Source organism: Coregonus lavaretus (assembly GCF_964263955.1).
Source record: "Coregonus lavaretus genome assembly, chromosome: 9".
Lineage (NCBI taxonomy): Eukaryota > Metazoa > Chordata > Actinopteri > Salmoniformes > Salmonidae > Coregonus > Coregonus lavaretus.
In genome coordinates, this window is record NC_139996.1 from 24,227,967 (window position 1) to 24,254,987 (window position 27,021).

General features: G+C 43.6%; 1 protein-coding gene across 4 annotated transcripts; it reads left to right on the top strand.

Moving 5' to 3' along the window:
- The first annotated feature begins 216 nt into the window (after window positions 1-216).
- Window positions 217-26,518, top strand: LOC311134678 (GTPase HRas-like). Of its 4 annotated transcripts, none has more exons than XM_084168426.1 (6): window positions 217-474; window positions 16,084-16,218; window positions 18,227-18,405; window positions 22,491-22,650; window positions 22,837-22,961; window positions 23,076-26,518. In XM_084168426.1, exons 2-5 carry the CDS (start codon window positions 16,108-16,110, stop codon window positions 22,954-22,956), a joined length of 570 nt encoding a protein of 189 aa, XP_084024552.1. In that variant the 5' UTR covers window positions 217-474; window positions 16,084-16,107; the 3' UTR covers window positions 22,957-22,961; window positions 23,076-26,518. The 4 variants fall into 4 exon arrangements, with proteins under 4 accessions (XP_084024552.1, XP_084024554.1, XP_084024553.1 ...); XM_084168428.1 differs by having other exon boundaries at window positions 225-474; window positions 16,087-16,218; XM_084168427.1 differs by lacking the exon at window positions 217-474 and adding an exon at window positions 5,759-15,778.
- The last annotated feature ends 503 nt before the right edge of the window (window positions 26,519-27,021 follow it).

Consider the following 27,021-nt stretch of genomic DNA (forward strand, 5'->3'; position numbering starts at 1 on the left):
GGAAACCGTTTACCATTTAAGAACGGAAGCAAACAGAGCAAAACGAGAGTTTCTATTGAACAATTTCAGGTGAGTTCCTCCCCGTTTGGTTCCGATTGTTTCCGTTTAAGAAACGTTTTGCTACAGAATTGGCGGAATGAATACACCCCAGTGCTCACCGGGGCGGTTCATACAGAGCTGGGCGTGGGCTCCAACAAGCTTGTCTTCATCCTCTCCCTCTTCGAAGCACATTGTGCGCTGTGACTTAACCTCGCTTACAACATTGAACGAATGCCGTTAAAAATTGGGCTGAAAAGTATCAGTTCTGGAATAATAACATATATTTCTGTTGTCGAACACTGTTGAGAGACATTCGTTGAGGAAACGGACCCACCATTTGGATTTCTATTCTTGGAACACTCAGAAGCTACTGAGTTGAAACATTGTTTCCAGTAGACTACGTCGCGCTCCTGATTATTGGGTAGAGCTCTGCTTGTAAGTATTGCGTGCACATTTTTCATCTATTACACAAATGTAGGCTATTTGAACTGTCGCTCAAGGTTGTTGTGTGTGCTTTGTCCAGGGAACCCATACAGGGGACCAAAAGTAGTGTTTCGTAGCTCGTTCACTGCTACGGCGCACTTTTTATTTAATTTTTTTAGGACATTATTCACGCCTACATCAGGCTGAATTTCGTTGGCAAGCACAACATTGGGAGGTGTAGCCTAACGTTTTGGCAGGCAAACTGCTATTCGCGTGATCATTGACTCAAAACATAGGTATATTGGTAGGCCTATAGAATCAGTTTGTGTATATTATTTTCTCATATATAGGTTTAAGTGAATTTAGTTCGTAGGCTAAATCCCCAGGTCGGCCCATAAACTTAACGGACAGGGGATCATCTGCTGCTGATATATAGGCTAAACTAAACCAAGGAAGGCATACTAGAAAATGAACCCCCTAAGATTTTAATTGCCATTGTCAAGAAATTCAAGTGTTAAACTGTTGCCATTTTGTATGTCCAGGCCATTCAATGAGCGCTCGAACAGCCGCCCTGCGATAGCGGCTGTAGCTTGTAGACCACACAGACAAGGGTGACGCCCCGTCTTGTAGGCTACACCGAATTGTAGCACTGCGGAAGTTGCATTTCATTACTAGGCGTTTGATTTAGAACGCAATTCTACGCCTATATGCTTGGTCAAGGACCAGGAATAGCTGATTTGTAGGCTAGAGACAGCCGACTAGTATCTGCTCACCAGACAAAAACGTCAGAAGTTTCTGTCGCATGTCTTACATTCGAAGCTGATGCTTGGAATAACATGCGATTTTTTGTTGTTGAGTAGCCTGAAGTTTAAAAAGGAAAAAAAGCATGGGAGAACCAGTATTGCCGGTAGACTATATATCCCACATAAGGCTAAATATAAAGCTAATTCAACAACATTGCTATTCTAGCTACCTATGCCTGCCAAGGACTCTAATTTCTACTCAGTGGGCTATGACATCATACATGCGGTGTTGACCAAGAGACAGACCTATGACCCATGATGTAGCCTAAAAGCACGATATATTTTCAGTCTTTATATGCCTCCATTGCAGGTCAGTTTCACCCACTGTCAGGCATTGGGTGTTTTGATAACTTCATCTATTTGTTTTGTTATGATGATGACCATGATTATTAGTAATGCAGTAGCCTAGTAGTAAGTAATAATACAGAATAGGCCATTTACATTTTAGTCATTTAGCAGACGCTCTTATCCAGAGCGACATACAATTAGTGAGTGCATACATTTTCATACTGGCCCCCCGTGGGAAACGAACCCACAACCCTGGCATTGCAAGCGCCATGCTCTACCAACTGAGCTACAGGGGACTGTGCTTAGTAATACAGTAGACTATTATGAGTGTGTGACAAAACAACATGGGGGCGGCAGGTAGCTTAGTGGTTAAGAGCATTGTGCCAGTAACCGAAAGGTCGCTGGTTCTAATCCCCGAGCCTACTAGGTGAAAGATCTGTTGATGTGCCCTTGAGCAAGGCACTTAACCCTAATTGCTCCTGTAAGTCGCTCTGGATAAGAGCGTCTGCTAAATGACAAAAAAACAAAAAAAAAAACAAAAAAAAACAACATCAGTGGTCTAATAAACCATGATTCATGATGAAGCATGATTCACGTCAACAATACCCCATGAGAACGATACCGTTTCATACAAAAAGTAATCATGCTGATGAAAGGTCTCTACTGATTTACACTCAAGGTAGATAAACCATTGATTTGGACACTCTTAGATTTAGAAAGGGTTCTATTCACATAAAGGGCATGATGGTGGTTTGTTACACTTGATAATGGGTAGCTGAAGCTACATGAGGGGCATGGCTCCTCTAATTCTTGGGCAGAGTGGCTTTGTGTTGGGGATTGTTTACTAATGGATTCAATGGTTGGTCTCCCAGTTGCTTTCTATTGTCATGGAGCTGAATAGAGATTGTCTTTGTCCACCGATGGTCCTGGCTGTATCGTGTGTGTGTGTGTGAGCTGTTTTGTCTGCAGGTCTCTTCTCAGCCTGTGTTCTTGGGGAGGACTATAGCGCAGAGGACTCTGGCTGGGATCTTCCTTGTCCAGGAAGGCCTTTGTTTACGCAGCTCTCAAAATGCTCTCTGGGATGGCTCTGATTTGTTGGGGGTTGTCTGATGAATCATCTCACCTGATCTCTCTCTCTCACACACACAAACACATACACAAAAACACACACTTTATTTACTGACCATGAAATGCTTAGTCAATGTCACAAACCTGACTGTTAACGATATATGCATCTCATATGTCTTGATCAGTTATTATTTTGGTTCTCATTTTATGTTGATGGCACTGCAACTTAAGTGGGCCCCTCCCGCTGCACAGCCTACATGCCAGTGGCCCACAGGTGTCAGAGGCTGTCAGGTTGGCAGTGTTCAGTGTGGAGGTCATCTGTCCTTTTCATCTCCCCACCTGGCTCCATCACCTGATCCCTGGTTAACAACCTGAAAGGATGACCCAATGGAAACATTTCACATTTTGCTAAGAGGCTGATGTCTGTTTTGAAGCTAGGGCCCTCACCTCTATTCTCTCCCTCTACACACAGTGTCACTATTGGGGAGAGCAGAGGGAGCACAGCACTCCCACTCATTACAACCCTTCCTGCTTTCTGAGAAGATGCTACATCTTGATTCCAAGTATCTTGATTAGTTGATTGACTGAACTGTTTTGTTCTGTGATCCTATTCACATGATGTGCAGGCTTCTATCTTCACATTGTGTTCTGTTGGATGAGCCATGGATGTAATGGGGTTAGGCCTAAAGGCCTGGGTATTTACCTCATCTTGTAAATGGATGGATTTTCTGATGCTGAATTGTGTCAAGGCTGGGCTACATTGTATTGTAGCATTGCCGCTGAGTCTCGTGTAGTGATGGTGCACTGAAGATGTCATTTACAGAGATTAAGTGTGTGTGTGTGGGGGGGGGCTTGGTCTAGTCTCCATGATGGTTTCTCAGTGTTCGATTGTGATCCGTCCCTAGAGAGGTTTCCCTTACCATCATCGCTCCATTAAAAATCTATCCCTGCAGTGGATTTGTGGCTCTGCCAATATGGATCCTTTAACCTATTAAGTGCTTTAGTTGAGAGAGGGGGCTGCATGTGGAGAGTGGCGACGCATGAGGTCCGCTCCTAAGTTCTTCATCCTCGACAGAGGATGGGTGGGGGCGAGAGCGGGACAATTATTTGTGTATTCAGGTGGAAAGGTAGCCTACCTCTCCTCAAACTCAAACGTGTGGCAAAGAGTAGCATACTACTATCAAATCAATGCTGAATACAATGAGTTGTGTTCTACCCGAAGGTACAGTATACACTGAGTGTACAAAACATTAGGAACACCTGCTCTTTCCATGACAGGTGAAAACTATGATGCCTTATTGATGTCACTTGTTAAATCCACTTAAATCAGTGTAGATGAAGGGGAGGAGACAGGTTAAAGAAGGGTTTTTAAGCCTTGAGGCAATTGAGAAATGGATTTTGTATGTGTGCCATTCAGTGGGTGAATTGGCAAGACAAAATATTTAAGTGCCTTTGAATGGGGTATGGTAGTCGGTGCCAGGTGCACCGGTTTGAGTGTGTAAAGAACTGCAATGCTGCTGGGTTTTTCACGCTCAACAGTTTCCCAGCCTGCGCCCTCAGTAAGATGTCATGTAAGATTATCCTCATGGTCCAGGCAGTGCTCTAGAGTTTCAAAAGGAACTGTTAATTTCCACAGCTCGAGGTGGCCGTGGGCTATATATAATCCTACACATGTACATGTACCGCTCCTTGAGCAAAAGGGCACAGCCATACAGAGATTTAGTGGAGTAGGTCATCAGACAGGGCTGTGGCCGAAAACCGAGTATTTAGACTATACTATCCGTGTCACCATTTCGAAAGTGCTTACACTAGGGGTTGACTCCTCCATTCTTGACCTCTGTTATATTAGAATTCTGGATCAATGAATTAATAAAAAAAGATAACCAGCACTGTGCCCATCCCAGACCCAGACTATGTGTGTATTGTAGTGGTGGGGTTGTGGAGACTGTGTATGACTGCAGTGTAGCAGTGTGTGTGTGTGTGTGTGTTTACACTTTAGGGGTTAATTAAGACTGGTGGAGAGAGACTCAACGTGCTCTGGCACTAATTACCAAACTGAGAGTCAGAAAGAGAGGAGAGGGTATGGCGGGCACTGCCACAGGGAGAACTCTGCCGCGTGTGTGTGCATCCCATGTGATCGTGTCCTCCCTCGGTAGTAGCTAGACAAACACCACAGGACTGATCCCTACAGACAACAAGTGGTCCTGGAGTCAGCAGGCAGGGCTGCATCAAACATTAATCTCTGGATTATTAATCAGCCTCTGACAGTCTAGATTGTCAGTGAATAGCACAGCTATGTCTCCCCTCACCCATAGAAGAGTGTGTAAAAGACAGCTCCTCTTACCAACAACAATACAATTCAAATCTGCCTAGACTGCATCTATTGGCTCTTCCCAATGTGGGCACGTCTCAAGTTGATGTCATATGATATGACATACATGTGCGAGTTTAACTGTTATTCTCATAATAATTCAACCATCCATGATACGGCGTAGAAACGATGTACTGTACTTGGTGGTGTTGTTTGAAGCGTTACCTCAATGTGTTGTCTCAAAACATTCCTTTCTGTTGAACCCTGACGCCTTTCACTTTCACTTCTTCACCACAGAAACTAGCTTCCCTCCCTGGAATCCTAGGGGTTTTCTTTCAGAGTGCTCCTACTCTCTTCTGCCCATGGCTTTGTCAGAGGAACCATCTCAAGAACCACATTGATGTGATGTATATCTATCTTCTGAGATGCACAGCATAATTAAAAAGATGTCCTAGAACGTGCCAATTGTAACTGTATTGATTGATGGGGAGACTGGGGAGTCTTTCTACAGGGTCATTGAGATCAGCAGTGTCAAGGGGGAGGTGGAACAGGTGAGGAGAGGGGGAGCACCAAGGGACTGGGATGGTTTGGACAGGGGAGGAGGAGTAATCGTCACTCATGTTCTACCGTCTCCCTGATTGGCCCACCTAGAACTGGGCAATATATCGTGAATACCGGTATACAGGTATGGATCCAAATCCCGTCTATAACGATTCTTTGATACAGTGCTAAATTAAAAGTTCTACAAATTGAACTACTTCACTGTCAGTTTTTGTTCTAGTTTGGTTGAGTATAAAACCATCAGAATGGAGAAAGCCCATTAAAACCACTTAGAACTAATTTGTTGCCATTCAAGGGTCATGCACTACTCGTAAAACATATTTTGAACTTTTATTATTCAGAAACATAAAATACCGCCATACTGTCAAAAATGTGAGAGATTGTGATATCGCCCAACCCTAGGCCCACCCCACCCAGTCCATTCTGTTGATTGGTTGTGCCTCTCTTTTCTTATGATGTCATCCCTGTAGTTGTGTCCACCTTTCTTTCAGGACACACAGTCCAGTAAGAATGATCTGACTGCCACTATAAATCTCCATGTTGAAAAGGCAACAACGGCCTGTGTGCAAGAAGTCATCTCCCCTGTTTATTCAGAGGGATAAATCAAAGCTGCAGCTTTTCTCTCTGGGCCAGACCTCTAGAACTTAGAATGTATCATTTAAAAAAGATGATGTTACAGCCTTCTGCTGCAGGAGATAACACTACGGTAGGCCAGGGCATGCCCAGGCTCAGTCAAGAGAGACCTCCACCTCAGCTGCTGTATTAACTAGTATATGCCCAGTATTTTTTTAACTGAATTAATTTACAGGGAAGAAGGAAGCTAAATGTTTACCCACACGATTGAGAGGTCGTGGTAATCTCTTCCTGTAGTGTTAGAGAATTATAGGCATCGGGTTGTTTTCACAAGCCTGTGAGTGTTGACATTGGTGTTGGTCTAGTCGATCTAGAGAGCTACCTGTTTCCATGAAACCTTGTGGCAGTCTGGTATACAGCCTGTTGGAACAGCCATGCAGGAGAAGCCCTGAGTGATTTGGAGCAGAGCAGAACAGATCAGAGGGCAGTTGCTCTGTCAGCAAGCAAGAAGCCTTCCTTCAATCATTAACATCAGTGACCCAACAGTCCACTCATCAACAAGGCACCCTGGTCTCTCTCTCTCTCACACACACACACACACACACACACACACACACACACACACACACACACACACACACACACACAGGGGCTCTAGACTGGCAGAGGTGCATGACGGTGTATTAATACACTACCACAACCAGAGACAAATATAGGAGTTACTTGGAGTGTGTCTGTTGCCTTTGACTCCCTGCCACTGCATTAGCCTTGTAAATGGGGTGGGGGTTTTGATGGTGTGTATCCTGCTCTCATCAATCTGTCCAGGTTGGTGTCACTAGTTACTCCTCTCCTCTAGGAACACTGCAGCGCCTGTGTAGGCGTATGTGTTTGTGTGTGTACTGTACACAGGGCGTGTGTGTACAGTTTTTGAGCACATGAGGAGTAACAGGGCTTCGTGGAGCTAAAACTTTAGAGGAGGACAGGAGGTTAGTGTAGGATAGGGGATGCTGTGTTTGACTGTGTGTCATAGGGGATACAGGTCAGGGTATATTTCTGAGAGCAGTGAAGAGGTAGGTGGCTGTTTGGTCAAGAAGGTTGTAGTGTACTAAAGGAGTAGTATGCTTACATCCGGTAGAAGATCCAGGGTCTGTTTGTTAGTAAGTCGTCTGTGTGGGCAATGTTCCCTCTAATTTTTCCCGGCACTGAGCAAATTTTAGGTCTGCTGAGCGCAAACTTGAACATTGTGAAAATGTATCAGTGGCCAAGTAGGCTGCTGTGGCTATTTGATCATAATGTAGGCATACCAGAGTTGACTACCATAAAAAACTATGGAGAAAAATGCATCCCATAACATTTAAAAATGGAAATATCTGTTCTGTCAGTAGCAGCAAATGTGTGGTCAATGTAAGCCTACATTCCAAGAGACTTTAGAAAAAAACATGCAGGGCTTGACTTTAACCTGTTTATCCACTTGTCCTTCAGACAACGAGGGGACTGAAAATGTGGTGTTTGATGCAAGAAACCACTACAAAATAAAATGCATTATTATTCCCATACCATTATTAGAGAGAAACAGACAAGTTATGCTACCCTCTGCCTATTGGCTACTTAGCTTATTCAAGACCGTCTCAAAATGCAACACTGCCCCTTTTAAGACATACAAAAGCTCTTTACTTGACTAGCTTTTCAAAGATGGCTAGAAATGCACACATTTTGTGCTCTTGTAGGAAGCAACCACTTGTTGACAAGAAATTAGCTATAACTGCTCTAATAACTCACTAATTAGCAAACAACATGAACAAATGTGCACAGGTGGCTACATGCAGCTCTCGCTTTGATATCAGAACAAGCGCATCTACTCGCGACCGCTAATGCTTTAAATACAGTCCAGTTCAAAGTGAATGGCACAGATCCATATATGGCAATGGCTATTTGCATATAGGCCTACTGCAGCTCTGACTGGTTATGGCGTACCGGTCTGTGTAGAGCCTTAGTCGTGCCTGTCAATGCAATAGACCCCTACTCCAATGCGCTCTGCCTAAAAGAACATCTCTTGCACAGTTAGTTTTGCATACTAATAAGTCTTCCATAGTTTGTTTTTGTTTCGGTATGTTACATTGAAAGTGGCTAATATTGCGTTGATTCGAGCACAATTCCCACAGTAGAGTGAAACATTGATAGTGTTAACTAAAGTGGTAAATTCTAGAAAGTTGAGTGAAGTTCAGTCTCGTACTTCGCTGTGCCACGCATGCGCGCAGCTTAGAATGAACATTGTGTGTGGGTACAGTAGAAGATAAAGGGTGCGGCAGATCCATACACTGGGTTGCTGTGGGTTGGTTGGTTGGCTGGCCCATATATTTTATCTCAGTTAAGAGATATTGGACAAGGGAGGCTCTTCTATAAACCTGTCATGTCATGATCAATTACAGGGGCAAAGAATAGTCCTGACTCTTTTTCACTGACTCTTCATCACTGTCCTGTCCTGCCATAGAGAAGTGGTCATGAGAAGGATATGTATGTCGTGGTCCTCTGTAGCTCAGCTGGTAGAGCACGGCGCTTGTAATGCCAAGGTAGTTGGTTCGATACCCGGGACCACCCATACACAAAACAAATGTATGCACGCATGACTGTAAGTCGCTTTGGATAAAAGCGTCTGCTAAATGGCATATTATTTTATTATTATTTACTAACTGACTGGTGGTAAGCTACTGAGTGTATACCACCAACATCGCCCTTATGACTCCTCACTGCTGCTGTTTGACTCATGTCCTCTGGAATTTCACTGCCCGGCGTGCGCATGTACGTGCGTGCAGCTTACTCGACAGTTGAGACCCTGCCCCAGCCCGTCAGCCAGGAGAGGAGAGGGAGTACAGTGGCAGGACTTTAGCTAGGTGTCTCTTTTAGCCACGCTACGCTACACAGTTCACTTGGGTATGGGGTTTTACCCTGTCAAATCAGAAGCCTACTGGTTGGCTAGGTTTACTGATGCTGCACCTGTGATGCATGTGCTGAGATCTTATGGGAAAATTACAAGTTGATAGCTTTCTGTTAGCTGTTTTTGTTTTAGGGCACTGACATCCTATGAGTGAACCACTGTAGTCTGACACTGTTCTGTAGGTTTAGGAGACACACTGACTGTGTTGTGACACATGGAGCAATACCATCACTAGTATGTCCTCTGTGTTATCTAGGCTACATTCATATCTGATGATCTGTTGGAATAACTTAGTGTCCATGGTTATCTCTGAATCTCTCTCATACACTCTCCATTCTGCCATCTGTTGCAGTGAGAGTCTGGATGTGTACATACCATTCAACTCAACACCTCACTGTGTCTGGGTCTCAGTATTCTTACATTGCTCCCTCCCTCTCCTCGCCTCCTCTCCTTCATGATCACTGATTGGTGAATGGATTGGATACGGTAGATTTCCACCATATAGCTCTCACCTGTCATGTTCTGTCCCACTCAGATCAGTGGTCAAAACAGGCTGAAGGATGCATTCTAAAGGATTCCCACAGACTGCCTGTGTGTTGATTTGAGTCCCTCTCTTTCCAGTCATGTCAGATCAGTGATGGGATGACATGAGGAAAGGATGTGTTCTGGAAGAGAACAAGGCCTGGTCCAACTGGATTCATATTCACTAGGAGACATACAGTTGAAGTCGGAAGTTTACATACACTTAGGTTGGAGTCATTAAAACTCGTTTTTGAACCACTCCACAAATGTCTTGTTAACAAACTATAGTTTTGGCAAGTCGGTTAGGACATCTACTTTGTGCATGACACAAGTAATTTTTCCAACAATTGTTTACAGACAGATTATTTAACTTTTATAATTCACTGTATCACAATTCCAGTGGGTCAGAAGTTTACATACACTAAGTTAACTGTGCCTTCTAAACCGTTTGGAAAATTCCAGAAAATGATGTCATGGCTTTAGAAGCTTCTGATAGGCTATTTGACGTCATTTAAGTCAATTGGAGGTGTACCTGTGGATGTATTTCAAGGACTACCTTTAAACTCAGTGCATCTTTGCTTGACATCATGGGAAAATCAAAAGAAATCAGCCAAGACCTCAGAAATTTTTTTGTAGACCTCCACAAGTCTGGTTCATCCTTGGGAGCTATTTCCAAACCACGTTTGGTACCATGTTCATCTGTACAAACAATAGTACGCAAGTATAAACACCATGGGACCACCCAGCCGTCATACCGCTCAGGAAGGAGAGGCGTTCTGTCTCCTAGAGATGAATGTACTTTGGTGCCAAAAGTGAAAATCAATCCCAGAACAACAGCAAAGGACCTTGTGAAGATGCTGGAGGAAACGGGTACAAAAGTATCTATATCCATAGTAAAACTAGTCCTATATCGACATAACCTGAAAGGCCACTCAGCAAGGAAGAAGCCACTGCTCCAAAACCGCCATAAAAAAGCCAGACAACGCTTCGTAACTGCACATGGGGACAAAGATCGTACTTTTTGGAGAAATGTCCTCTGGTCTGATGAAACAAAAATAGAACTGTTTGGCCATAATGACCATCGTTATGTTCTTGCAAGCCGAAGACCACCATCCCAACTGTGAAGCACAGGGGTGGCAGCATCATGCTGTGGGGGTGCTTTGCTGCAGGAGGGACTGGCGCACTTCACAAAATAGATGGCATCATGAGGAAGGAAAATTATGTGGATATATTGAAGCAACATCTCAAGACATCAGTCAGGAAGTTAAAGCTTGGTCACAAATGGGTATTCCAAATGGACAATGACCCCAAGCATACTTCCAAAGTTGTAGAAAAATGGCTTAAGGACAACAAAGTCAAGGTATTTGAGTGGCCATCACAAAGCCCTGACCTCAATCCTATAGAACATTTGTGGGCAGAACTGAAAAAGCGTGTGCAAGCAAGGAGGCCTACAAACCTGACTCAGTTACACCAGCTCTGTCAGGAGGAATGGGCCAAAATTCACACAACTTATTGTGGGAAGCTTGTGGAAGGCTACCTGAAACGTTTGACCGAAGTTAAACAATTTAAAGGCAATGCTACCAAATACTAATTGAGTGTATGTAAACTTCTGACCCACTGGGAATTTGATGAAATAAATAAAAGCTGAAATAAATAATTCTCTCTATTTTAAGAATGTGAAATGTCAGAATAATAGTAAAGTGATGTTCCTAACTGACCTAAGACAGGGACCTTTTACTAGGATTAAATGTCAGGAATTGTGAAAAACTGAGTTTAAATGTATTTGGCTAAGGTGTATGTAAACTTCCGACTTCAACTGTATATGGAAGCAGACAGGAACTTGTCCAATAACAAGTGCTCGTTTTTGTTGAAAAGCGTTTTCCGTTGCAAAACATTTAGCTACGTTTTGCACTAATGAATACAGCCCAGGTTGTTTAATGAGAGCCCCTGATTTATGGGCAGGGCAGCCCTGTGTAATTGCTGTGCCGGACCCAACCACTGAGGGGGGGCAACTAGAGGCACACCTGGGAGTCCTAAAACCCTCTGACTTCCCCTTCTCTGTCCTCTCCTCTGAACTCACTGACCCCAATGGCTATCACTGCTGCAGTGCCACAAAGTACACTCAACATGGTGTGCAGATATCTATCTATTTTCTATGGAACACAGCAGAGAAATTATGGATGCTAGTTAGATTTTTCGCATACGTTGTTGTCCATTCAATGCGTCGAGAATTTGTTTTTTATTAGGATCCCTATTCGCCACTGCGAAAGCAGCAGCTACTCTTCCTCTTCCATCACCAGACCCTCGGCTTTTGGGGCTTTAGGCCAGAGTTATTTTGTCTCAGCCCAGAGTCTTTTACCCTGCTCTACCCCCCTCCCTCCACTCTACAGTTAATACAAGCCTACTGCTAATGTGAGTTTACGCAAAGAATGGCAGCCTAAAATCCCAATCCTGCTATATTGCACGTAACTAGAACATTATTTCATGCAAAACATTATTTTGTGGTCTAGGCTGACACCCTTTGGATGGTTTTGGAACTGCACAGTGCGCGCAGCATGACTAGCTCACATTAGTTAGCTGTAATGTGACCAACATCAACATGAGGCTTTTTTTTTTATTGCCAATCAAATATTGGACATGGTTAATGAAAACATTGCAACAAAATAATGGAAAATTACAATATAGTTATGCACTTGTAATGTGTACTTGCTAATATATTTGTATAAATATTATTAAATGGGTTTACTGACCACAACCCATTGAATTAATATTAAGAAGTGTTGATTATTTGGCATCAGAAGAGCACAGTGCATGGGAGAAAGCAGTGAGATATGCAACATAGTGTTATGTTTCTGCAAAATGTTCACTGCTAGCCTGCGAGGCAAAGAGTGCGGGGTGCTTCATTTCGGTCGCGCAGGGATCAAATCCCCCTTTCCCGGAGTCAGCCCAAGGACTTCAGAGCTGAGCCCTGGATGTTCTGTGACGTCCCTGCTGGGGTCCACACAAAATATGAAACATTATATAATACAGAACATGAATAGACAACAACAGCTCAAGGACAGAACTACATACATTTTAAATGTCTCACACAGCCTACATATTCATACATACAGACAATATCTAGGTCAAATACGTAATACAGTGCAAATTACAATACAGAATAATGGTGTATTAAGGTGTTATTTTCTGTTTTTCTCTGTTTTTATTGCTATCTTGAGTTAACTGGGATGGCAGAGTTCCATGTAGTCATGGCTCTATTTAATACTGTGCGTTTCTCAGTCTCTGTTCTGGACCTGGGGACTGTGAAGAGACCTCTGATTGCATGTCGATTAGTGTCCGAACTGTGTGCCAAGTGCTTGAACAGGCAGTTCGGTACCTTCAACATATCAACACCTCGCACAAAGACCAATTTGTGATGCACTCAATCTCTCCCTATGTCCCTCTTTGCTGCACATGACCACACAGCTGGGAAGTAGGCCAGGTGTGACAAAACTAAGGCCTGTAGGACCAGTCTGGTCGACAGATGTCAAGAAGGCAAAGCAATGTCCTATCATGGACTGACCTCTTCTCATTTTAGTAACCATTGAGTCTATATGTTTTAACCATGACGGCTTGCTATCTAGGGTTACACCCAGCAGTTTAGTCTCTTCAACTTGCTCAATCACCACATTATTCAATAATCGATCAAAATGAGGTAGAGCGAGTGATTTGTAACAAAAACAATGCTTTAAATGTTTTGTTTATATTTAGCACCAGCCTATTGCAAGTTACCCATTCTAAAACTGACTGGAGCTCTATGTTAAGGGTGTCAGTTATTTTACTGTTGCAGCCGACGTGTATACTGTTGAGTTGTCAGCGTACATACACACACCTGCTTTATTCAAGGTCAGTGGAAGGTCATTAGTAAAAACAGAAAACAATAATGGCCCTAGCCGGCTGCCCTGCGGTACACTAGAACAATATTAAAATATTCGTAATCAAATTAAAAGTATTTGCAAGCAAAACCAGCCAAGATGACCGTTTGTACAACATAACTGCAGTCTCACGCATCACGCAACAGACGTCATCAGAGCACGCAACAGATCAGTGTACTGTCTACACTCGGTTGGTTGGTTTTATGAAATTATTTTCATTAAATTGTTTTCAATCATGTCAACAACAACATATTTAACCATTGGAAGTTCTGATAGCTACAGATTCCGCGACGCGGTTAGCTTTTTCAGCTGGAACCGCAAGTTTGTGTCCTGGATTCCTGCAAAAATAAAATAAAATAGTTAGCAGTTAGCCATCATGCTTACAGAGCAAGTTAACGCTAGCAGTGCTGGAGTCAAATGGCGCCAGGTGCGAGAGATCTACGCAAGAGGAGGAAAATAAGGTGGAACTGATATATTAACATAAACTCTTGGTCTGTTCCAAATGTATCATCATCAAGCAGCTTTGGGAAGAGATTCTCTGGCTGCTAGCTCAGCTGTGGGAAAAACAAGATGTGCTTTCTAAGTACTTTGTTGCAGCCCAGGCACACAGAATTTCAGTTCTGAATGCCTCCTACAGCCAAGGGGTCGATGAGTCGGGCGGTACTGACATGCTCCAATCCACTGGACAGATGGTAAGTTCAACTCCGCAGCCAGTGGGAGACTGGACACTGGCAAGGTGAAGGAGGTTGGGTGGGAGGCAGTCTGGTCGTCTCCATATATCCTAGAAGATCAGATCCAGCTATTAAACAGCTTTGCCCTGCTGGAGGCTGACATACCGGCCCCGGGAGTCCGCTCTGATCCTGGGAGTACACCAACAGCCAGCAACCGTCCAGGGGCGCTGACCAAAGGAAACAAGGTCTTGGGCCCTCCACCATCTCCCAGAGGATTCCGATGCCATCTGCTGCTACTGGTACATGTGCGGTGAGTCGAAGCACACCTCCTCCCCCCTGCCCGAGGCAGGCCCGTTATGTTCCCCCTCTTCCTTCCCTATTGGATTCCATCACGACCACCGTCGTCGTGGGCAGCTCGATGGTGAGTGATTTTTGGCCTGTGGGCCGACCAAGGTCCACTGTCACCCAGGCGCCCGTGTCCAAGATATCAACTTCCTCCTGCCCACAGTTCTAGCCAACTACTCTAATATTGGCACCATTGTCACTCACATTGGATTTAACAACATTAGTTTTCGGCAATCGGAGGAACTGAAGAAGGCCTACAACATTCTCTTGAATGCCCTTGTTTGCACAGGGAAGAGACCACTAAAGCTGCACTAAAGTAACAAAATAGCTCCCACAATCTTCTTACTATCAATTTCTTTCAGCCAGTCATCAGTCATTTGTGTCAGTGCTGAGCATGTTGAGTGCCCTTCCCTATAAGCATGCTGAAAGTCTGTTAATTTGTTTTCTGTAAAATAACTTTGTATTTGATCAAACACCATTTTTTCCTAAAGTTTGCTAAGCTCTTGTAACAGGATGATTGGTCGGCTGTTCTAACCATTTAAAAGGTGCTCTGCTATTCTTGGGAAGTGGAATGATCTTTGCCTCCCTCTGTCTTCTAGGATTAAATTCAAGATGTGGCAAACAGGAGTCACAATGTATTCTGCTACCAACCTCTGCAATTTACCATCCAGGTTGTTGGTACCAGGTGGTTTTCACTTCTTCCACACCCACTTTGCGGAACTCAAAACTACAGTGTTTGTCTTTCATTATTTGGTCCGTTATGCATTAATATGAAGGCTCAGCATTTGTTGTTTGTATGTCATGCCTAAATTTGCTAATCTTGTCAACAACAAAGTTATTAAAGGGGTTGGCAATATCAAAGGGTTTTGTTATGAAAAAGCCATTTGCCTCATGACTGATGGAGACAAGTTTGCCTTTTTGCCTGGAATTTCACTTAAAGTACTCCAGAGCTTTTTATTATCATTCTTTATATCAATTATCTTTGTTCCATAGTATAGTTTCTTCTTCTTTTTTAGTTCCGTGATTTCTCAATTTACTGTATGTTTGCCAGTCTGCTATGTTGTCAGACTTATTTGCTATTCCCTTTGCCTCATCCCTCTCAGCCATACAGTTTCAATTCATCTATCCATGGGTGAATTTGGCAGTTCTAACAGTCAGTTTCTTGATGGGCGCATGCCTATCAGTAACCAGAAGAAGCATCATACTCAGCTGTCATTGAGGGGCTATTCAAATGCTCTGCTCACGTGCTGCATGGGCTACATAAAGGCTTTCAAAGAAACAGCGCCTCTACGCTGTATAAAAAACATGAGGCTTCCGATTGTGAGGTAGGCATCAATGAGGAGCACTCAGTGTCAAACCCCTCTCCCCTCTCTCTCGTGTTGTGTGGGAGCGGATTGGAACATTGAGTACCTTCAGCACATTTGTGACATTCCTCTAAGGGGGTCTTAACCTCAGCCGCCCTACACACAAACATCTCACCTCTGGGCAGAGGTGGTGGTAAACAGAGTAGTGAGGTAGGGGTTAAGGGAAGCTAATGTCAGACAGAACACGTGCCAATGAATATACATCAAATGTGTTAACCTTTCTCTTCCCTCTCGCCCTCTCTCTGCTGCTCTCTCCTCTCTCACAGCAGTGTGTGTGGGGAGCAGTGAGGATGACTGAATACAAGTTGGTGGTGGTGGGGGCTGGAGGTGTGGGGAAGAGTGCACTCACCATCCAGCTCATCCAGAACCACTTTGTGGATGAATACGACCCCACCATAGAGGTATGTACTGTGTGAGTGTGTGCGTGTGTGCACGCGTGTCCAGAACTTCTGTCCACATCTGCAGCTGATCACTGTGGTTGATGTCATGTGGATGTGGCCCCTCCCCTGATCTGTAGTGAACAGAGTAGAGTAGGCTAGTGTGACTACTGGCTCACTGGAGAGACCACTGTTAACTACCGAATGTCATTACCAAACAGGCTACTCACTATCAGTTCAATTCTCCAAAATCATTTTTTTAAAGTTTCAATTTCTTACTCCACCGCTACTCCTTTTTTAGTTCCTCTCAGTTCACTATAAGAGATTTTTAGAGACGGCGAGAGAACAGGAGAGCGCGAGTCTGTCTGTGCTTTCTCTTCTCTCGCTCTCTTTCTCACCACGCCTGCCTCTGGCCAGACAATGTCCTTTTTGTGTGTGTGCATTCCTGGCCCCTATGCACTAGCACACAAAGGCCCTGCACCACATGTTTGTGTCTGTGTGTTGGGACGCTAAACATTGGCCCTGCTACTCTGCCCCTTTGATACCACTATCTCTTCTCTGGCCAGTCACACAGCATGGGGATTTAGCATAGATATCAACCAGCACACTCCACGTGTGTGTGTGTGTGCTTGCCTGCGTGTGAGAGAGACTATCAATCAGGTCCCAGACTCATGCTTTAAGCCTAGTCAAGAGATGTGTGTAAATGGTTAGTATATTGAACACTCATCAATGGATTTCAGCTTATACTCCATTAGAGCATTCATTACAGATTGTAGGGTGTTCACCCATAAAATGATTAATTCATTCAAGGTTTATACAAATGTGTCCGTTCAATAGAGCATTCCGTCAGAAAAGAGATATTCCAAACCCCATGTCTCTACCATATATGGTTCAATGTTACAGAAGATTTACTCTGAGAATGGGCGGCAGGTTGCTTAGTGGGTAAGAGCGTTGTGCCAGTAACCGAAAGGTCGCTGGTTCTAATCCCCGAGCCGACTAGGTGAAAAATCTGTCGATGTGCCCCTGAGCAAGGCACTTAACCCTAATTGCTCCTGTAAGTCGCTCTGGATAAGAGCGTCTGCTAAATGACAAAAATGTAAATGTAAATGTAGAATTTAGCATGTTTAGAGTGAATGGAATGTCATCACAGGCGTGATCAAAAAGTGGTCACTGCGCAATAGAACTCTTAACGGCGCTAACTTCAATTGACAAGCTAACTAGTGGCTGCAGGTTTGTGCGTGAAAACATGGTCTTTTTCTAAATGAAATCCGCTGAATAAAAAACTAAATAGGGACTAAATATATATTTATTTACAAAGCTAAGAGACTGAATTTCAGTATCCAACCTTCGCGAAGACAATCTGTTCCTGTTTTCATTGTGTATTTCTGAGTCTTTCCCTTTAAATCGCCATAGAAACTGCCCCTCTCAACGTAGTTTGATTTCTATTATAGGCAATGAAAGCCAAGAATCTGGAGCTGAAAATGACGAAGGTATCAAGTTGATTTTGATTGGTCCAACCAGAGGAAACGCCTCCAAATGATACCACCTCACAACGCCAAATATGGAAGAGATACAACTAAGAGCGGCACAGTCTAAACTAGCAATGGTCACAGCAAATTAACGTTATTATTTAATCAACACTGTCAAGTACAAGTATATTACGTTTATAATATTGTAGAGAACAATCTAATGATTAATTCTGTGTAATTTATAATGACATGGGGCAAAGAAAAATGCATTTTTACATAAATTTCATAGCACCCTCTTGAATTGCCCTGTTTTTCTCTACATTGTACAGCAGTGAGTGAACGCCTACATATTGTTTGTATGTTAATTTAGTGCACCAGGGGTTGAGTTTGTTAAAGGTAACTGTGGCTGTGGGCCAATTTAACTTACACACATCCTTACACACCAAACCAATTCTTGTAAATCCTTAAGCAGGAGTGGGCAAATGCACACTTGGGTAGAGAATCCGTAGGCAGTCTGTCTGTAGCAGTGTAACTGGAGGATGTCCCCCCCCCCCCCGCTTCAGGACTCATACAGGAAGCAGGTGGTGATTGACGGGGAGACATGTCTGCTGGACATCCTGGACACTGCAGGTCAGGAGGAGTACAGCGCCATGAGGGACCAGTACATGAGGACAGGGGAGGGCTTCCTCTGTGTCTTCGCAATCAACAACACCAAGTCCTTCGAGGACATCCACCAGTACAGGTGTGTGTGTGTCTGTGACTGGCCAGGGGGCTGTATGTGATGGTGGGAGGGATCATGGCTGTCTTGTGTGCAAGCTCTCTGCAGTAGCTAGCTAGGTGATGTCATGTCTTAGCATTTAACACAGCTAAAGCTTAGCCTTCCGACTGGAGTGATTACAGCACGTTGCCAATGAAATCGATCCTGACTCAATTAGACCAGAGGAGAGTAGCGCAGAGGAGGAACACTCCCAAGGACATGGAGGGAGTGAGGCAAGAATTCCAGATGGAGATGATGATAATCTATTCTGCCTCCTCTCTTTCCATCTCCCCACTCCTGGTCTCTCTCATTCTCTCTACCTTTCGCTCTACCTCTTGTTTGTTTTTATTGGTAATGAGGAAAGTTACGTTATATTTGGGGAACATATGATTAGCATGTTTTAGATTAGAACCACACGATAAGCAACACATTTGTCTACCCCCTGTGTTACTCCTGACCACCTGGGGTGCCAGGCTCCAAAGCACTCTGTTAATGACACCACATCACTGTCTAAAGATGGACAGACACTCAATCCTGTAATAATACTCAACATCCCAGATCCCAGGCCAGAATAGAGGACTACTGAGTTACCCTGGTCAGGTTTTTTTTTAAGATGTATTGTTCATCTGATAGACAGAGGGAGGGCAGCTTGTTGTCCCTCTGTGTTAACTCCAGCTCTAATATTCGAGGTGTGCCAGGCTGCCAGCAGTGGGATTGGCATGGCTTGCCTGTTGCCCTCCATCTGGCCTGCACTATACAGGGGACCAACCTGGGCAAAGCGCTATGCAGAGTCACTAATCTACAAATCAAACAGACTATAGATCAGTTGCTGGGCTTGCATTGGCTATTGTGTGTACTGATAGGTGATGAAGGTGAATTGAGGGGGTGATGTATAGATCTGACCCAGTCTCCTCACGCAGGCATCTGACTGGATGCTTGCTTAAGTGATTAGCTCATTCTGTTGGCTGCCTTCCCATCCATCTCCTCAGATGCACAGCCATAGACATTGGGCATGTGCGTGCCAGGCACGACTGCAGAAAAAGACAACCTGGAACGCCACCGCTAGAAATCATCCACCCGGTTAGCTGTCCTGCTTGTGACTGTGCTGAGCTCCAGACAGAGAGAGAGTTGAAAGGTGGCACGAGCTGAGGATATGTATTGAGCTGAGCTGATGGATAGATCTGACCCACTCCCCTCACACACTCACACTCCCCTGGCCTGCTGGCTAGATGGCTGCTGGAGAGATGAGGTCATGCTGTTTGCTGCCTGCCTGCCTGCCTGCCGTCCACCTCCATCCCTCCTCCAGCAGTGCAGCACAGCCTGCTCCTCTGGGTCCTACAGCCCGCTTCTCTGGGTCCTACAGCCCCTTGAGTGTCTGACTGTGGTGTTGTTTATGGAGAAAAGGAGAGGGAGGTAGGATCCTAAGACAGAAGGGTGAAATGACCCATGAACACTCGGCTCCTTCATTGGGAGTTGATCGTGCCAACACTTTACATAATGCATTAGTTGTGGAATTATGTTGTAACAGGTGGATATATGCAGAGCAAGCTTATTATAGTTATATGTTTTTATATTCGTTTTTATTTATATTCATTTTCCAATTTTTATTTGAAATTAATTTGAGTTTCCATTAGTTTATAGACCTGATTTGCTAGTTTTTATTTAGTTGTAGTTGTATAGCAATATTTCTATTTCGTTGTTTTGTTTTAGTGTTGGGGACAGAAAGCATGTGAGGGAGGCTAGGAACCGTTTGTACTGTATAGTTTTTTGGGATGTCCCTTCTTGCAACTGAGGGGCAGTAATACAGTGCCTTTGGAAATTATTCAGACCCTACAGCCTTATTCTAAAATTTATTAAATTGTTTTTTCCCCCTCATCAATCTACACACAATACCCCATAATGACAAAGCGAAAACAGGTTTTTAGAAGTTTTTGCTAATTTATTACAAATAAAAAATGGAAATATCACATTTACATAAGTATTCAGACCCTTTACTCAGTAATTTGTTGAAGCACCTTTGGCAGCGATTACAGTCTTGAGTATTCTTGCTACAAGCTTGGCACACCTGTATTTGGGGAGTTTCTCTCATTCTTCTCTGCAGATCCTCTCAAGCTCTGTCAGGTTGGATGGGGAGCGTCGCTGCACAGCTATTTTCAGGTCTCTCCAAAGATGTTGGATCAGGTTCAAGTCCGGGCTCTGGCTGGGCCACTCAAGGACATTCAAAGACTTGTCCCGAAGCCACTCCTGCGTTGTCTTGGCTGTGTGCTTAGGGTCGTTGTCCTGTCTGAGATCCTGAGTGCTCTGGAGCAGGTTTTCATTAAGGATCTGTCTGTATTTTGCTCCGTTCATCTTTGCCTCGATCCTGACTAGTCTCCCTGCCACTGAAAAACATCCCCACAGCATGATGCTGCCACCACCACGCTTCACCGTAGGGATGGTGCCAGGTTTCCTCCAGACGTGATGCTTGGCATTCAGGCCAAAGAGTTCAATCTTGGTTTCACCAGACCAGAGAATCTTGTTTCTCATGGTCTGAGAGTCCTTTAGGTGCCTTTTGGCAAACTCCAAGCGGGCTGTCATGTGCCTTTTACTGAGGAGTGGCTTCCATCTGGCCACTCTCCCATAAAGGCCTGATTGGTGGAGTGCTGCAGAGATGGTTGTCCTTCTGGAAGGTTCTCCCATATCCACAGAAGAATTCTAGAGCTCTGTCAGTGACCATTGGGTTCTTGGTCACCTCCCTGACCAAAGCCCTTCTCCCCTGATTTCTCAGTTTGGCCGGGCGGCCAGCTCTAGGAAGAGTCTTGGTGGTTCCATTTAAGAATGATGGAGGCAACTGTGTTCTTGGGGACCTTCAATGCTGCAGAAATGTTTTGGTACCCTTCCCCAGATCTGTGCATCGACACAATCCTGTCTCGGAGCTCTACGGACATTTCCTTTGACCTCATGGCTTGGTTTTTGCTCTGACATGCACTGTCAACTGTGGGACCTTATATAGACAGGTGTGTGCCTTTCCAAATAATGTCCAATCAATTGAATTTACCATAGGTGGACCCCAATCAAGTTGTAGAAACATCTCAAGGATGTTCAATGGAAACAGAATGCACCTGAGCTCAATTTCGAGTCTCATAGCAAAGGGTCTGAATACTTATGTGAATAAGGTATTTATTTTTATTTAGCAAAAATTTCTACAAACCTGTTTTCTTTTTGTCATTATGGGGTATTGTGTGTAGGGTATGTATTTATTTAATCCATTTTAGAATAAGGCGGTAAAGTAACAAAATGTGGAAAAAGTCAAGGGGTCTGAATACTTTCGGTAATGGGTCAGGCTATAGGTTAGGTTTAATTCATAAAGTCAATCTCAATGTGACTTGGATTTAAAAGGAATAGCGCTGAGACTGGTGAAAAAAAACTCTCTCTCATCCAGGCTTACACCAATCCAATGCTTTTTAACTTTAGTAGTACATGTAAGAAGAATCGAGCTAGATACCTTGCCAATTTTCCCATTTTAGCTAGGTGATAGTGATGCACAAGCTAGGCCTATTTGAAACATCACCATCTCCTGGCTGTATTAACTTGCCAGATTCAGTATCTTGAAAGCCCCCCCATTAGATTTTATTTCATTTTAATTTGTTTTGGAGTCAAAGATAATAGTTTCAGTTCAGTGTTTTGTTAATTATTTTATTTAAGTTTACTAAATAGTTTTTTCATGATTCGTTTCAGTTTACTATAATAACCTTGGTGTAGTGGAGGGTAAACAATGTTTACACACCTTTTTTGTTTTTGCTTGACAGTTTTACCCACCTTTTGTGGAAAAATGCATTGAAAGTATAGGGAGGGTTACTTTTTTCACCGTGATCAGAGTTTACCCACCTATTTTCACCACTGTATCACTGGGTATGTGTACAGGCAATTACATTGTGTTTTCCATAGCTGCAAGTGCTTACGACTCTACTAAAGTTTTTCTACTGGTAGTTCCTGTGGTTTAAGGCCCATGTAATGTTGAGTACGGTCCTCATTTCAGTAGAAACGGGTTAAACCAGGTAGGGAACTGACCAGTGTTTTTCTTCCTATAGGGAACAGATCAAGCGCGTGAAGGACTCTGACGACGTGCCCATGGTGCTGGTGGGTAATAAATGTGACCTTCCATCGCGTACTGTGGACACACGGCAAGCACAGGAACTGGCCCGCAGCTACGGAATTCCCTACATCGAGACCTCGGCCAAGACACGACAGGTACGCTTACACACACAGAGCAGTGAGGGTCCCTCAATGCAATGTATATGTGTGTGTGTGCGGTGCTGGGAACATTTTCTACAAATACACAAAGTTATGTTGTTGATGGCCATCAAATTTACGACCTTGTAAATATGTAATGCCCACCTTTTTGCAGATTGTTCTGACTGTGTGTGTGTTTTGCAGGGGGTAGAGGACGCCTTCTACACACTAGTGAGAGAGATCAGGCAGCACAAGCTGAGGAAGCTCAACCCTCCGGACGAGAGTGGACAGGACTGCATGAGCTGCCGCTGTGTGGTGTCGTGATGGAGGTCATTCAGAAACGCTACCAACTTCATCGCAAGCATAATCAACAACATCGTTCACAGCAAAGAGACACTGAATCCTTACACAATATCTTAATCATTTCTCTTTTTCTCCCACAGCTCACCAGTTCGGGGTGAGGAGTGGACCTATGGCGCGTAGTGGCAGCATGGACTTAAAGACTGACGGTGGAGGATGAAACAACAACAAACTTTGAAACTAAAGAGGACAGTCAAAGAAAAGCAGAGCAAGCGGATGCACCACCAGGCTGACTGTGTACCATAGAGGAGAGGGGGATCTTGCCCCTGCCAGGCCGTGCTAGACTAGACTAGGCTGTCTGTCTGTCCCCTCTTTGAGTCCATGTCTGCCAGAGCAACACCACTAATAACTGTTTCTCACCAGTGATCATGCTCGGCAGCTCCAATGAGTTCCTGCTAAGTTATTGTTTTACAGTCTCAACACTGGTCTTAAAGGGGGATGTCACCAATCCCTGGTGAGTCCCCCTCACCACCACCTTCTCATACCTCAAAACCCTGATTTTACATTTGACCCCCCGAAAAGACTGGACAGTAGTAGCCTATATCCCCATCCCTAATTTAACCTCCCCCCAGCCTCCTTGTTCCTCTCTAGAGGGGCTCTGCAGTAACCTCATTATTACGGACACAAGTATGGGGACGGAGCATGACAAAAGACACGCCACATAGGAATGGTCCTTTTTTTATTTAATTTTTTTGGTTAGTCTAGCTGTCAAACCGAACTTTCTTTTCTTCTTAAAACACGTTTTTTTTTTTATGTGGCTTTTTTGTGATTTGAAGGTGATCATGCTCGGCGTTGTAAGGTAAGCCAGGATGTTTATTTTGTGTGATGGGCTGTAGCCATTTTAAGACCTGTCACCGTGAGGAAGTCCTTATTTGGGTCCTTATGTGGGCAGGGCTGTGGATCAGACAGATGGATGGACTCATTTTCCCAGAGTGCCATTGCCTTCCCCCTCACAGACATGTTCGTGCACATGTGTGAGTGTGCTAAAGGGTTCTCTTCGTGGAGTAATATAGGACTAGATATTGTAGGTTCTGGTGCAATAGGAATGTTTACTGTCTAGGTTTAAGAATTGGGAATAAACCATCTCTCTCTCATGCCTATTTATTATTTGCTTGTATTTTTTGGGTGGAGAAGGGAGGGGTACATAAGTGAAGTTTTACTTGCTGTTGCCTTCAAGGTTTGGCTGAATGGTTGGAAGGATGGGAGACTAACATCATTCCTTGGTCCATGCAGTGCCATTATTTACCATGGGGTGGTTATGCAGTGAATGATTCTTCTTGCACAGCCTTTCAGGGAAGTGGAACAAAATACCCTTTGAGATTAAGTGCTATTTTAAGACACCGGTGGCATTCATTTCTTTCCTATTCCTTTGCTTAGACAACTGTATGGTGTTTAGTATAGTTTGACATTTCTAGATAGCAAGTATCGGTCCTCACTGTGTTTTAAGGCTCAGGAAACGGGAATGTCCAGAAATGTCTCACCTTTTGATCCTGGAACATAAGATGGAACGCCAGAATTTCAATTTCACAGATTTTAATGCACAAGACCTGCCTTAAATTACTGGTAATATGTGGGATAAAACTGTTTTGACCACATAAAATAACCTTCTCTCTCATTCTACTCGCTACTGCCTCCTCAGTTGGACCTTTGGTTCCCTGAGAAGATCATTTGATTCAAGCTAGTAATGTACGAGCCAACTTTATTTGCAAGAAAAGTCAGCGGAAAACATTCTTCATTTTAGGGGTTCTCTTTTGATATTTCTCAATATTACACATTTTAGTCATTTAGCAGATGCTCTTATCCAGATATGTCCAGATATTGAATGGTGTAGGTAGGCCTACTAGCTTTTGTGCTCTCTACAACACTAACCACAGCATAGGGTTGCCGATACAAATCAACACTGCTTGGTCCTGTTTAACTTGCCTTATTATTTGTTAGCTAGTACTTCATGCCTTTTAGAGTAGTAAGTTTGCCTGAAGCAGGTGCTTCTGTGGTGGTCTGTGTCTGCTTTCCTCTGTGGATAACTTGTTGTGAATGATTGGTGGCGATTGGAGATGTGTTCCTTCTGGCATTTGTTGATCTTTCCCTCTACAAACAGACATGAGGAAAAACTAACTCTGAAACACACCAACCAGATGAGATTCTGTACAGCTTGCCCTGTCTGAGTAGCTGATGATTTTTGTGTTTTTAGTCCAAACTGTTTAAAAAAAAAAAAAAGTGTAAAAAGGCTGCTTTCTTTTTATTTCTCCCTCCTGTTTTTGAAGGTACTTACACCCACAGTTCAGCCACAGTGACCCAGTAGTACATTGTGATGCCTCATTAGACTTCAGTCAAAGCAAAGCCAACACCTTGACCTCTTGCCTAGAAGATAGACCTTAACATTGGAAAATAATATTAATAATAATTTCACCAATACTTTTTGCTGCTATCATACATGTGAGTGGCGTTCCTTAGTATATGTACAGTACGTGCTCTTGTATGTGGTTTTCCAGGAACTGCCCTCCAACAAACACTCTTCTGAATTACCCCCGTCTTGCCTGAACACAATTACACCAGTTGGCATGTAAGAGATTTCTTGACCTGCTCCCCCGTCATGAGAGGGCCCTGCAGTCAGACACTACTCCCCAAGATCCTCTCACCTTTACTGGGTTGCTACCCTTCATATGTTGGATCCAGGGGATGGAGGGGGTCTGTTGATGAAGACACTGACACTGCACACAGGCTTGACCGTTACCTCCGACAACAGCCACTACACCTCTTCTGGCTCTGTCTGGGTGGAACACCTCTACTGCGGTGTGTGGACCACAAATTATATTCTGGAGCTCTGAGGGATTCAGAGACTGGGATGATGTTGGTCTTCTGTGGTTTTATTCTCAATTTGTTGTTTTTGGGGTCTTAAAACTGAAAAGAATATTATGTGTTCTATTAGTATAGGGCACTCCATAACCATAAAGTAAAGAATCTGTACCTTGAAAAATAAATAACCGAACGTGGATCTTTGTCCCCATAGTGATCTACTGTGTAACGTTAAACAAATCCGACCTATGTAACTTGTTTATCAAGTGGACCTCTGGTGATAGAAGATGTGAACTGTACAGTTGTCTGAACTATAGTTGGCCGTTATATTCTGAATCTCACACAATGTCCCTCGTCTGTCTATACTCGATGTGCTCTGATTGACCGGCAGTTATGGGCACACATCTAAAGGTAAACTCTTAGAAACTGGACATCAGTTGTCATCAAGAGGAATACAAGACCAGCAGGCCTCCAGTAATCATGTCTGAAGGGAGGGGAGACTTTTGTGGACAAAAACATGGACATTGGGAGGTTTTGCCCAAGGACTGAAACCAAAAAGGGCTTTTGCTTTTCCCTTGTAAAACTGTAGTGTGAACGAGCGAGAGAGGATGTGGGTTTGGAAGTTTGATTGTGAAAATATCAACTCTTTTAACTATTTAAGATGTATTTACTCTAACAAAATGGCAAATGTGCAGCAGGGCAGGAATAAAGATGTCAAGATGAACTCATTCACCTGACTCTGACCGCAGTTATTTTAGCTACCATCTCTCTCCTTCTCTTCTTTCCCACAGTCCAGCCCTCTCCAGGCTAAAATATGAATGAATAGTATCAACACTACATATTTGTTTTTAGTACAAAAACAAATAATTCGTTTGTGCAAATTTTACAAGATTCATTAGAGCAGTTAATAGAACATTTAATCCTTAATGTCATAACAATTTATCCAGATGAGTGAGAGAATGTTTAGTGATCAGAGCAGAAGTATGTAAATCACATTAACAAACTGAATTGATATTTAAAATGCACAAACATATTACTACACCATCACAAAAGATCTGTCAACTGGGAAAGTTTGTAATTTATCACCTGTGACCTAGTCCTCTAGTCTAGCCTACACCATATCTAGTGCATAAGATGGTTTTTATTTCTCCACTAGAGGGCACAGAAGCTCTATGAGATGTAGCAATCAGAATTATACAATTTATACACACATTGGCCACAGCTGTTTTAGAA